This window comes from Lissotriton helveticus, chromosome 3_1 (assembly GCF_964261635.1).
Source record: "Lissotriton helveticus chromosome 3_1, aLisHel1.1, whole genome shotgun sequence".
NCBI lineage: Eukaryota > Metazoa > Chordata > Amphibia > Caudata > Salamandridae > Lissotriton > Lissotriton helveticus.
In genome coordinates, this window is record NC_136061.1 from 654,809,313 (window position 1) to 654,822,699 (window position 13,387).

Genomic DNA, 13,387 nt, shown 5'->3' on the forward strand with positions numbered 1-13,387 from the left:
TTCGCAGACGTCTGAGGAAGGGGAGGACTGGGAAGGGTCTGAGGACTCTCTCACACAACAGTGGGACTATGATCCGGACTGGGCAGAGGATTTGGGGGGATGCCAGCCGTCTTGACACCTCACCTGACCGTGGCATGCTGCCTCCTCCTACTCTGGCCACGGAGGAGGGAGCAAGTTACGCAGTGGTGTTGCGTAGGGCGGCCAAGGCCCTCCACCTCGAACTCCCTACAGTGGCTGTCTGAACTAATCTCCGGATAGAAGTGCTTCAGCCGGCGGCAACGTCTTCGGAGCCCTTGCTGCCTTTTAATGACGCACTTTCGATCATTCTTTTGTGCCCTTGGTCCAGCCCAACACAGGAAATCCTGTGGACGGGAACGTGGCCCGACGCCATCGATCGGCTCCGGGGATCCCCCTCTTTCTCTCCCAACACCCCAATCCTGAGAGCTTGGCTGTCCAAGCCTCTGCTTCACAGAGAGCGTTCCCTTCCGCACCTCCGGATAGGGAATCCAAGAAGCTGGAGCAGCTTGGCAAGAAGCTGTTTTCATCTGCCAGCTTAGGGCTGTGTTCGCTGAGCACTGCAGGCCTCTTGGGCCGTTATTCCCTCTCCCTGTGGGACATGGTTGCGCAGGTGCTGCCCAACTGTCCGTAGGAGGCCCGGACAGTACTTTCCCAAGTTATAGCAGCTGAGAGAGAGACGCAGCTAAGTTCACCATTTGTTGTGGGCTTGATACCGCCGACTCGCTAAGCAGGGCAATTTCCACTACGGTGGCGCTTTGGCGCCACGCCTGGCTGAGGACAACTGGCTTCTGTCCAGAACACTCTGATCGACATGTCCTTTGATGGCATTAGCCTTTTCGGCAATGTGGCAGATAGTGCGTTGGAGCACTTTAAGGACTGACAGGCTACGGCCAAGTCCTTGGGCCTGTCTGCCGCTCGCCCTCTTCCGCCTTCTTTTGTCGCTCCTTTCGTGGCCATGGAAGGGTGCCCCAACAGGTTCCTTTCAGAGCCACAGGCCTGCACAACAACTCGCTCAGCGTGGCCGTGGAAGTGGGAACAGCTGAGGCCTTTCTGGGGGCCAGCAGGCGGGTCAGTCCACCTCCACCCCCGCAGCATCCACTTGCAAGCCTTCCTAGTCTGACCTTTCAGGCCTATCAGAAGCCAGTGGGGGGCAGAATTCACCATCATCTCCCCCACTGGCGCAACATCACCTCGGACAGGTGGGTGCTGCAAATAGTCTGAAGGGGCTACTCCCTCCCCTTTGAGATTACCCCTCCTGCCATGCCACCTCAATGCCACTGCATGTCGGGGGACCATTCTTGCGCTTCTTCAGCAGGAAGTCACGGCTCTCTTGGTCAAGGGGTCCATCGAGCGCTTTCCTGGGCTAGAAGTAGGTCGTGGTTGTTATACCCACTACTTTCCGGTCCCCAAGAAGGACAAGGGCCTGCGTCCTATTTTGGACCTCAGGAACGTCAACCGCTTCCTCCGGAAGGAAAAGTTGAGGATGTTGATGCTAGCTCAGGTCTGGTCTGCCCTCGACCCTGGAGACTGGATGGTACCGTTGGACTTGGACTTGCAGGACGCATATTTCCACATCCCCGTCCTACCGGTGTTATCTGCGGTTAACGGTATCAGCACTTTCAGTTTACCGGGCTCCCCTTCGGCCTTACCAGCGCCCCTCGAGTGTTCACAAAAGTAATGGTGGTCACAGCTCATCTGCGCAGATCAGTGGTTCCAGTCTTCCCCTATCCTCATCCATCTTTTCTGCCAAAGATGGCACATCGGGCAGACCATCACTTTGCCCACTTTCTTTCTTCCTCCACATACCTTGAAAGAGGAAGAGAGGCTCCACCGTCTGGACCCAAAACGTGCGCTCTCATTCTACCTGAACAGCACTCAACAGTTTCGGGTGGATGACCAGCTCTTTGTTGGCTACGTGGGTGCCAAGAAAGGTCGGGCCGTGCACAAGCGGACCATCTCTCGGTGGGTCGTTCTGTGCATAAAGGCTTGTTATTCTTTGGCTAAAAAGGAGCCTCCGGTGGAGCTATGCCCCCATTCTACCAGGGCGATGGTAGCAACTACTGCTTTGGGACGGGGAGTTCCCTTGCATGACATCTGTCAGGCAGCTATTTGCGCCTCGCTGCACACGTTTACCAAGCATAACTGCCTGGACAGCCAGTCCGGAGAGATGGCTTCTTTGGCTGTTCTGTTCTCCAGGACTTTCTGGTGTGATCTTGGTTCGCAGACCCACCACTGGGTTGGTATTGCTGGGGTATCTATTCCAAGGTAAGGAATCTATCACTTTGTGCTTCTTTCAGATGCACAAGTTACTTACCTTCGGTAGCGATCTATCTGTAAGAAACATTACTAGTGATAGATTTCTTACCGCCCCACCCATCCTCCCCGTTCTGCGAACTGATTTCTGGGGTTAAGGTCATCCCTTTCAGGGTCCTAGTTTCATGGCACCAGTGGTCAGTATCTTGCATGGCTCTGCCTTCCTGGCGCGGAAAGTCGTGTAAAGAAATGACGTCAGAGCGCGTGGGCGGCGTCTAAGTAGCTGCCGCAAGACCATGTCGGAGACCGCGACGCCAACGACTGGCACGGAGCCGCACGACCCCACCTTCTGACACGCAGGGGCACTGCTGACGAAAACCTTCCTGATCCAGACTGACGCATGGGGCAACTTTAAGGTAAGGAATCTATCACTACTGTTCCTTACAGATATATTGTTACTGAAGGTAAGAAATGTGTGCTTCACTAATAGCTGCAAAGCAAGTAACTTTCTGACTTCAATTGGACAACCACCAAAGGATCATTGCAGCAAGAGATAGGAAGGAAGATGGAAAGAGAAAGTCGCAACATTGTGAAGGATAGCGAATTCAGATGCTCTTCTCCGCTGCAACAGGTGGAAGAGATTGAAAAATGTGTGCAACATTTACGTGCACAGGCTAGGAAGAGAGCAGAGATGGTCATTCTGGACGTAAGCACCATCTCAAACACGACTCAAATCATCCTTTAATGTTGCAGACACAGCCAGCAAACACATGTACTCGGGAGTAATTTTAAGAAGACAACACACTGCCTCATAACATCAGGATTTCAACCTGAGGCCCTGCTTCTATCAAAAACGCTCCCTTCACAAAAGACAGCTTATTTGGTCCTTCTGTGGATGAGTCGCTACAACAAATGGAGAAAAAAAACTCAGCAGTTACCATGGAAACCTTACAATCTATGGGTCATTCGGAAGAGGAGCAACAGACTAGAGGCAGGATATTCACCCTTCCAATAGCAACAATTTCAAAATGGTCAGCCTTCAGGCTTATAAGTCACAACTTCACAATGGCAACTGTCAGGACAAGTGAGGCAGTTATTTCGCGTCAGAGCTAGAAAAATAGGCCCAACAATAAATGACTGTTGGGACAGCCCACCGCCAACATCTGTATGTTGACTGCAGAGTAGTTTTCTATACAAATGGAAACAATAGCCTCTGACAAGTGGATACTAAACACCCAATAATATAGATGCTGCATGGTGTTGGAGCAACCTCCTCCCTGCATTCCATCAAAAAGGCAGAGGTGGCAGGACAAACACCACATATCTCTACAACAGAAGCCGAAACTCTACCAAAGAAAGGAGCAATAGAAAAAATCGGTAAAGAACAGCACCTACAAGGAACTTACTCTGTTTTTCTTATACCAAAAAAAGTCTTGACCTCAAGACTAATTGCTCATCCTAGATTTTTGACTGAATCAAAGGCTCAAACATTCTAAATGATAATACTCTAGGAAATTATTTCAGTGGTAGAAGAGAGAACGTACATGAGAACCATTGATTTAAAAGACTCATCCTTCCATATTCCCATCAGCAGAAGCCACAGAATTGTGGAGTTTCACTAGAAGTTAAAGTTATTGCATTTTTTAATAAAGTCTGCGTAAAGGGTGTTTTCAAATTTCCTAGCAGTTGTTGTGACTCATTTAAGAAAACCTGGCATACATGCCTACCTTTGTCTAAACGACTGGCGAGTGAAGGTAAATTCAATCACACAGTGCTACCGCAGCAAAAGTCAAGTTGGGAAAACACTATCTAAAAGAAGGTTCTCAGTCAGCTGGTAAAAATCATCTGCCATGGGAGTTCTTGATAAGCTAGGAGAAGTGATCATAAACCCCTGCCCAGAACAAGATTTTTCCAAGTGCAGATGAGGCTTTGGTAAAAAGTTCCCCAATAAAAATGAGGGTTTTAGCACGGAGGTGGCAAGTTTGCCAGTCTGCTTTAGTCATTGGAATGGGAAGAGTATCCAGAACTGAAATTAGCGCTGTTTCAGTACTGCAATGAGCTGAAGCTTAATTGGACAGTTTCAAAAATATGGTGCACTACTAGTTAGGAGGCCAATTAAGTGTTCACATCTTTTAAAAGAATTGTGATGGGGAGTGGAATAAGAGACATAGGGTCAAAATTGCTTAGAGTGGTTCATCAGCACTGAGCTTTTTTCAGAAGAGGGACACCTAGAGCATGCTTGTAGTCCAGCAGGACTTCAGTAACAGGATTGAAAATGGGGGTGCAAAAGGGGCCACAGATTTAACAGAGCTTGGCTGCTTAGCATTCTGTTCAAGGGTGTGAAGGGCAAAATGTCTCAAGCTTCCAGAGGTGGGTGGAGTGAAAAGTTCTGAAGAGGGACCAAGACTGCTGCAGATGGAGTTGATTTTCACATGAAAGGAGATGATCCACAGCGGGCTATGAAAGGCAAAACTGCATAGTTGCAGCATGCTAGCTTTCTGAAAGGGATTGAACAATTGTGTATGTTTTTTTAAAGGAATGAAATGTCTCTGTGATTTCTTAAGCGCAGTATTTGGCGCATGCGCAACTAATCTGTTATTGAATATGTGAGGCAAGGGTTGTTTTGCAGCATGAATCTGTTTCGGATATACATGCTATACTTCATTTCCACCATGGCATCAAGTGGTTGGGTCCTGAATACTTCTGCCTTGTTTTTCCCCTGTTGTTTTTACTGTTGAACGATGTTGACCATTTGGTGTTCCAAGTCCATCCGCATGACGTCAGACACCTGCTCTGGAATTTGCTTGGTCGCCCTCTTCAGATACTTTATTTCACCATTGGGTCTGGAAGAGCAAGAGCGCTGAATGTTTTTTAAAAAAAAGAGCACGTCTTTTCACCATTTTTTTTTTGTTGCAAAAATTAGGGAAAAAACAAAAGAACACCATTGAATACAATAGCGACGTCAAGGGAAGGCACAGTTTTCCACCAACAGGACACAACCAATTGAAATCCACGTCAACCACGAGGGTCGCAGAATGAAAGTTGGGGATAGAGCATATCCCCTTTAGGTTTTGTACATAGTGCCACAGTTAGTAATGCCCAGAAGAACCTGTGTCTCCTGAAAGACTACGACACAGAGGGCTGTACGGTTTGCGTGGAGTTCCAGCCCAATACACTGAAGGCAAAGGAAAAATAAATGTGGGCGTATTGGGCCATGACACGTTAGAACACATTCCTGAAAGACATGGGTATCTCAAGCGAGGATGAACCTTGAGGACTTCAAGTTGATGCAGGGAGCAGACTCAGACATCAAGAAAGTCGTTGAAGAGAGAAAACAAAAAAATTATTGAGGAAGGGGCAGAAAAACACAAAGTAACACAGGGATGCTCCGGTGCCGAACCGAGATTCTCAAAATTGAAATGGAAGGCTGCCCCAATACCAATACCAAAACCAACGGCGATCGAGAGAAAGCTATAACACAGGGAACTCCAAGGGTTGCAGGCGAAAGACACAGTTGGTGGTCTACCCTCAGAATTGGATTTGCTGTTTAAAACCATTTGAGCGTGCAGGAGGGATACAGAGCCTCAAGGGAAGGAAGCCTCTTCACTGAAAAGAAAGTCTTTGACGCCCAATGTCATCCAAAAGACACTCAACTGTAAAAGGAAGGGACAAAGGCTCGAGGCCGAAATGTCAGAGGTGCTAAGGAGAAAAAGGGATTGCAATAGTTCCCTGTAGGAATTCAGAATCCCTCTGAAGCCATAGACCTAGAGAGAACCGGAAGTGGTAGAGTTGGAACCAGCAACAACTCCAGAATCACAAGAGCAAAAGAGGAGAACATCCTCTTTGAAGAGGAAGGGAGATAATTCGACCAGGGTTTCCTCCAAGACCCAGGGGAGGAAGGGTGTCAGGATGTGGAGACAAACTCTCCTGAGGAGGAAATTAACACCTTCCATCCAAGAGCAGTCTCACCATATGACATTGACATGTACAAGTCTGTAATAAAGAAGATGTGTACACTGGGATACAGGTGGAGTCCTGTTTCTTGCTAGAGACGCTGCAGCCAATGCAAAGGAAGAACCAGTTTTTGCCTATGCTCCCAAGTGTCTTAGACCAGCGTCGAGAGGCTTTCAAAGAGCCAGCAACAGCAAAGGCTTTTGTACTTTGAGTGGAGAAAATATAAAAACACTTTCAAAGGATCCACCGTACATCTGGATAATGTGGGAGGCCGACTCAATCATAGGTGCAAATGTACGCTCGAGGACAAAGGAACCAACCAGACTGAGAGCGCAATAGCATGGAGATGGTGGGGCAGAAAGCAGAGAGATCAGCAGCAATCGAGTGGTGAGTTGCTAACTCGAACATCTTCCTAAACCATTTTCACCACCAGCATTGGGAAGAAATGGAGAAGCTTGTGCAGCACCTCCCACAATAATCCCAAGCAAGAGCAGAGACACTAGCGGAGGAAGGCCTTAAATCAGACCTAGATGCTGCAGACACAGACAGCTATGTGGCGCTCAACAATGAGACATTCATGGCTGAGGCTCACCGGCTTTAAGCAGGAAATACAGACGAATATTGAACATGCCACTCACAAGGGACAGCTCCTTTGGCACAGTGATTGATGAGTCACTACAATTTTTTTACACTGCGAAGGTGATGGGGCTCTCGAGTTCAAAAGAGCCTTCCCAGAGGGATATACGCAGCGAAGAAAACTAGCAGGAAGGGCAAGATCCCAAACAACTCTCTACCACAATTAACACAGAAAACACTCATCTCTCCACAAACACTCTCATCCCTCCGCAAAAACCACAGTGGCAGCGCCCCAGGTTGCAGTGACAGCCATTTTGAGGCAGGGCCAGGAGCAGAGGAACCCCCACAAAGAGGACCGATATACACTTCAATGTGACTCCATGTCACTGGCGCAACTACACTGAACACCGGTAGGGAGCAGAATTGGAGGATTTCTCAGAGAATGGCAAAAAAATCACCTTTGACAATTGGAGTTTGTACATAGCACGGCATGGAAACGGCATGCATACTGCATAGAACTGGTCAAAACTTCCCGGAGCATAAGGACAAGGCTTCATTGCAGCAAGGAAGAGGGAGCATACCTAATCCAGGAGGTAAAAGACCTCCTCAACAAAAATGCAATAGAAGGGGAGCCAAGACTTCAAAGGGGACAAGGAATGTACTCCGTTTATATTCTGGTTTCAAATAAGACTAACGCCTTCAGACTAATCCTAGATCTATGCACCTTAAACAAGTTCATAAATACACAAAAGTTCAAGTTAGTAACATAGCAGCAAGTCATACAGTGCCTGCAGCAAGCGGACTACATGGCAACAATAGATCTCAAAGACTCGTACTTCAATTTTCCAGTAAACAGCGAACAAAAGATTCCCGAGGTTTGTGGTTGAGGGAATGTGTTACCACTTAATGGTACTCCAATATAGCATACGGTCTATGCGAGTTCTTCCCACTCAGTTTTATGATTGTTTGCGTCACGTTCTATAGCGCCAGGGTACCCTTAGGGTGTTTGTTGCACTTTATAAATGCCACATACAATACAGTACAATACAGTCTGCACCAAAGGTGTACACAAAGTGCCTGGCTGTAGTCGTGGCACAACTACAAAGACTAGGAATCCTTGTCTATCCTTACCTGGACCACTGGCTGGTAAAAGTTGGATAGTCCGGCCAGTTCAATCATGATAGGGTGGAGTGCACACCTCCAATATTTCATTCTCCGGTTTTGATATTTCTTTGATTCTCCAGGCAGTTATTGTCGATGTGCGACCCTGAAACGCGTTCCGCCATGCGCGTATGTAATCAATTCACAGTCTCCCACCCGTTCAGGTTCAGGGAGTGTCAAGATGCACAGCCAAAAGTGCCGACATCAGTAGTTCGGCCAGTGCCAGATGAAATGAGGGGCAGTTATGCAAACAATGCACAACCTGGGTGTCACCATAAACCAAGAAAACCAGTCTCCAAATCCACAAAGGGAAAAGTTCTTCCTTAGCACCACTTTGAACTCCGCCAAATCCATGGTAGTCTTAGCCGGAAGGAGAGCAATGCCTCTAATGCAGCAAGTTCGCCTCGATCGGAAAGGGTGGTATCTGACAGTGGGGACATTGGGGAAAACATTAGGGAGGATTAGTCTTCATCTCACTCTCACAAGCATCACAGGCCGACTACACAAGACCCCTCCAGGAGTGGCTACAAGTATAATTGTCACGGGTGAACAGAAGTTGGGAGGGTCTAGTGTTTGTATCTGCAAAGGTACAGAAGGAGATGGAATGGTAGAACATCACAGTGGGGAGACCCTTCAAAAATCCAACTCCCTCAGTGACCATCGCAACTGAGGCATTCCACACAGGGTGGGGAACTGAACATCCAAGGTTTGTAGATCTCATAGGAAGCTGTGAAGCACATGCATTTTCTAGTCCTATAAACAATTTTCTTCGCGCTGAAAGCATTTCAAAACACATCAAAGGTTAAGTGGTCCAGATACAGATGGACAACACTACCACAATGTTCTACCTCAACAAGCAGGGCGGGAGTGAGGTCACATCCAATGCCCAAGCTGGCACAGGACTTCTGGAGATGGGCCACCCAGAGAAGCATATCGCTGATAGCCATCCACTTATCAATATCTCAGAATACAGAAGCAGGCAAGCTGAGCAGACAAGATAACTCTCCCACAAAGGGGAACCTAAACAACAGTTGATGTACTACATTTCCCACAGGTGGGCAACACCACACATAGGTCTCTTTACAACCAGAGATCACATGAATTTCCAAAGCTTCGCCTCCAGGTACATATAACAGGGGCCATATGGGAATGACCTCCAGATAGATTAGTCAGGTAGATTAGTATACGCTTTTCCACCACTTCCTCTGATACCAGTTGTGCTGAACAGAAGACACCAAGCAGCCATGACATTAATACTGATTGCCTTCAGTGGAAGAGACATACCTGGTTCTCGGATCTAACGGAAATGGCACAAGGCAGAATATTAAAGCTCCCTTCACACCAAGACTTACTAACATTGAAGGGGGCACGGGTATATCACCCAGAACCAGCAGCCTAGCAGCATGGTTCCTGAGTTCGACAAAACCGTCCAGACAGATCCATGAAAGTACTCGCAGAGCTCTGAAGATGCTACATGCAGATTAGAGTAGATTCACACAGTGGTGTGAAACACAAGAAGCCACTGAGAGATTGGGCACAAAGAGATCACAATTGCGATCAAAATGGGCTTCTAGGACATGTCTGACGTCATGGAGAAAGACCTGGAAGACCAAATGGTTGATTGACCCCGTCAAGCAGTTGAAAAACAAAGAAACAAAAAAGCAGGGACAAATTTCGGTCCCAACCACTAGATGGCGGAATGATACACAGCATATAAACACAGAACCTTCTTCAAGCTGCAAAACTACTCTTACAGGTAACTTACGCTTAAAAGACTCTTTTGTAAAGTTTGCAGTGGAGTTTGTGTTCTGAGGTCATTGCTGAGCTAAGGGTGGAAGGAGAGTAGCATATGTTATAGGCGTACTTGGCTGGAGCGCAGTAGTCAAGCACATTGTTGACCCAGGTGTCAAAATCCCCTATTGCAGCAAAGAAAGTAAATTTCGGACTAAAGATCTGAGAAGGCAATGGCACCTTATTTCACTATCCTTATGGAGGTACTAAAGTTGTACGGGTTATGAAGAAACGCCAGGAGCAGACTAGAACAATTGCAGGGACGGGGAACCTTAAATTGCTGTATGAAGCCTAAGGAGGCACAGAGTTCGAGAAGGTTGGCTGAGATGGGAGAGTATAAGTATTAAAATCATGTAGTTGCAGGCAACAGGGAGTTCCCTGAAGGAGAGGTGTAAGAAAGTTAAAGAAGTTACTAAAAACAGTAGAGGGAGTCCAAGAGCTCCATATCAGAATAAGCAATCTGAGAGGAGCCTACTTGAGAACAGAGGGGAGGCTCAGTAAGGAAGCCTGCAGCATGTTGGCTCTGCGCAGACCAGCTTTCCTTAAATGTGCCTTCTTTGCGCTTGTAACAGTGTCTGGCTTAAGAGGGCGAAGCACATTTATGCAGGCCTAGCCAGAAATGGAGTCCAATGTAGATGGAGTGAAAATAAAGGAAATGTAGAATGCGAGGTCAGCAGAAGAGCGAAACTGGATTTAGCTGCTCCCAGTACGGAGTGTTTGAACACCTACCCAGAAATTAAAGTGAATTGGAATAAAGGAGATAAAATAAATAGCAGCTAAAATAACTTGCAATTGCTATGCCATGAACTAAAATAACAAATCAAACTGTAAATTCCGAAATGATGCATGCTGCACAAGTAACAATGTATTTGCATGTAACAATAGTTGTGCAGTTTGGACCAGTTCTTAATTTGTATGCAAAACCTCTCCAGTGAAGGAGGGGGTGTCTCACAAAGAATATGTACACGATAAAGCAGAAGGGACGACGAACATTAAAAGATGGAATCTAAATATAGCGACCATGTATTGGGTCATTGTGCACCTATGGTCGCCATCCATATGGGTCAACATGACTCCCTCTCGATTCAATGCCCACTGAAAAAAAGGATAAAGGGGAACATTCCAGTCTACACCAATAGATTGTGTAGTAATGCACAGCATGTGGGTCATGGGGAGGTTTTCGTTGCAAAATTTCATTTTTTTCATGTTCTCATTCATTAACACATTGCTGTTGTGCCATTCTCCATTTTTGTTTCAAATGCACCTTTTCTGAGATTCTTCACTTGCACTCTTTTTGTTGCAGGCACAATGATTACAAAGTGGCCTCCCCAGCCCTGCGTGCAGTGGGAAACATTGTGACCGGTGATGATATCCAGACCCAGGTGAGCTTAGAGAGCAGATTGGCCTAAAAATTCATAAAAACAGTTTTCAGCAGTTGTCAAAAAGTGATCAAGGGTAGGTGACGTGTTGTAGTGTAAACAAATGGGTAAGTGAGGTGAAATATGGAGGAACTCGTATACACATAGTGTGTGAATAGTAGTGATAGTGGGCTGAGGTGGAGGACATCTCAAGCCTTATGTGCATGCAAGCTCATGTCAAGTTCATTAGTTGATGGCGTGTGATGGATAGGAAATGATGTATAGGAGAAAGCATGCCTTGTTCCATTTTAATACTTTTATGGCTATAATGAGTTATGGGGTTGAAGACAAGAGCTCCTGCTGTATTTCATTGTTGGTAAATAGAAAAATTCACCCACACCTCCATTCATTTAAGATCAGAGTTCCAATCACAACAACAGACAGACCAAATTTATTATGTCTATCTTGGCAATGATTTTTGCCTCTTTTATTTTGATTTATTTTCATAGAAAAAAGTTATCAATATTTGTTTAGGCCAAACTAGGAACACATCATCAACTACACAAAATATCACATTAATATGAACCAAATAAACATAAAACTCAATTATTTCATATTATACATAAATCTCCACCAAAATTAACAATACATTTAGACACATACAAGAATTCAATACATCAATACAAATACATTCAAAATTATGAGCATGTCAAAAAAAGCTGTTTTCTGTGCAAACTATTTATATGTATATATATTCAAATTCATTACATTACGATTCAAATCAAGCAACTCGAGAAAAAATTCCTAACACCCAAAGAGCAACTAATCCTAATATTTTAGGTCTTTAGAAGGAAATTCTAATATCTGAAAGAAACAGGTTAGTATTAGATTCCTTACCTTAGAATATCCCCAGGCGTCAGTCTGGATCCGGAAACTTTTGCGTAGCAGTACCCCTGCGCGTCGGTAGGCGTCGTCTGCAGGCGTCCCCTGCGGCTCCGCGTCGTCGGCGTCGTGCGCCGTGATGACGTCGCTGGAGTATATAGACGCCGCCTCCGCGCGCTGACGTCAGTTCTTCTTTTTTCCGCGCCAGTTAGCGCAGATCCGAAGAGCAGTACTCCGGTCTTTTGACCAAGTTTTTTGTTAACTGATTGATCTTTACGGTGCCGGTAGGATGCCCGGTTTCAAGAGTTGTGACGAGTGCGACCGCCTGATGTCGGTCACCGACCACCATCGACTCTGCCTCCGGTGTCTGGGCGCGGACCACGACGTGGAGTCCTGCGTCGACTGTCGGGCCTTGACTGGAAAAGCTAGGCGGGAGCGGTCCCGCAAGCTTCTCGAGCTCCGGTTGTCGGCCCCGCGTCGAGAGCGGTCCCGGTCCGGTCGGAGGTCGAGGGAGCGGTCGAGGGAGCGGTCGCGGAGCCGCCATGGGCGCTCCGGGAGTCGCCACCATTCCTCCGGCTCGTCAGGTAAGCACAAGAAGTCGGGGCGTCGCCATCGCACCCCCGACTCCCCCCGACGCCCGCGTGCTGCGGCCGGGGGCTCGGGTGACCCCACCCCCGCGGTCCCGCATGGGTCGCCGACGCCGTCTACCCCACACCTGTCGGTCCCTGGGGAAGGCGCGTCGCGTGAGGAGATCGAGGCCTTCCTCATTGCTATGAGGGCGAGGTCTTCTCCGGCGGGGCCTTCGGCGCCTGCGGGCCCGTCGGTCCCGTCTGGGGGCCCGAGCGGTTCGGGTGCTCCTGCCCCGGCGCCGCCGGTGGCTCCGGCCCCGGCGCCGCTGGTTCCCTCTGGTTCGTCGCCGGCTGGTCTCCCGGCCTCTCCGGCGTCGGTTCCTGTGGGCCAACCCGTGGTACCGCCCCCGCGTGGTGCAGCGACTCCGCCGTCGGCTCCGGCCGGCGTCGGGTCCCCGGCACCGACGCCGCGCGGCGCCACTCCCCTTTCCTCCCCGACTCCGGACTCGGAGCCGGACCGGCGTCGGCCGACGCCGGACCCGACGCCGATGGGGCCCGTTGACCCCGATGTCTATATCGTCGACCCAGAATATGGGTATGACGAGGAGGAGTATGGAGAGGGTTGGGAGGGGTCTGAGGACCCTCTATCCCGTGCCTGCCAGTACGATGTGGACTGGGTAGGTGATCTGGGTGATGCCAGTGGCCTGGACGAGTCGCCCAACCCTGGGTTTGTCTCTCCGTCCCCTGTGGCGTCCGAGGCGGGTGCTGCCTATTCGGTGGTCCTGATGAGGGCTGCCAAGGCCTTACACCTTGAGCTCCCCGTCG

At 48.2% G+C, this 13,387-nt stretch overlaps 1 protein-coding gene across 2 annotated transcripts in view; it reads left to right on the forward strand.

Moving 5' to 3' along the window:
* KPNA6 (karyopherin subunit alpha 6) overlaps positions 1 to 13,387 on the forward strand; it is a 685,221-nt gene that overhangs the window by 532,981 nt on the left and 138,853 nt on the right. For both annotated transcript variants that reach the window (XM_078680680.1, XM_078680679.1), the window contains exon 10: positions 11,057 to 11,135. In XM_078680680.1, the coding sequence (XP_078536806.1) occupies positions 11,057 to 11,135 (79 nt within the window). The remainder of the gene's footprint in view (positions 1 to 11,056; positions 11,136 to 13,387) is intronic.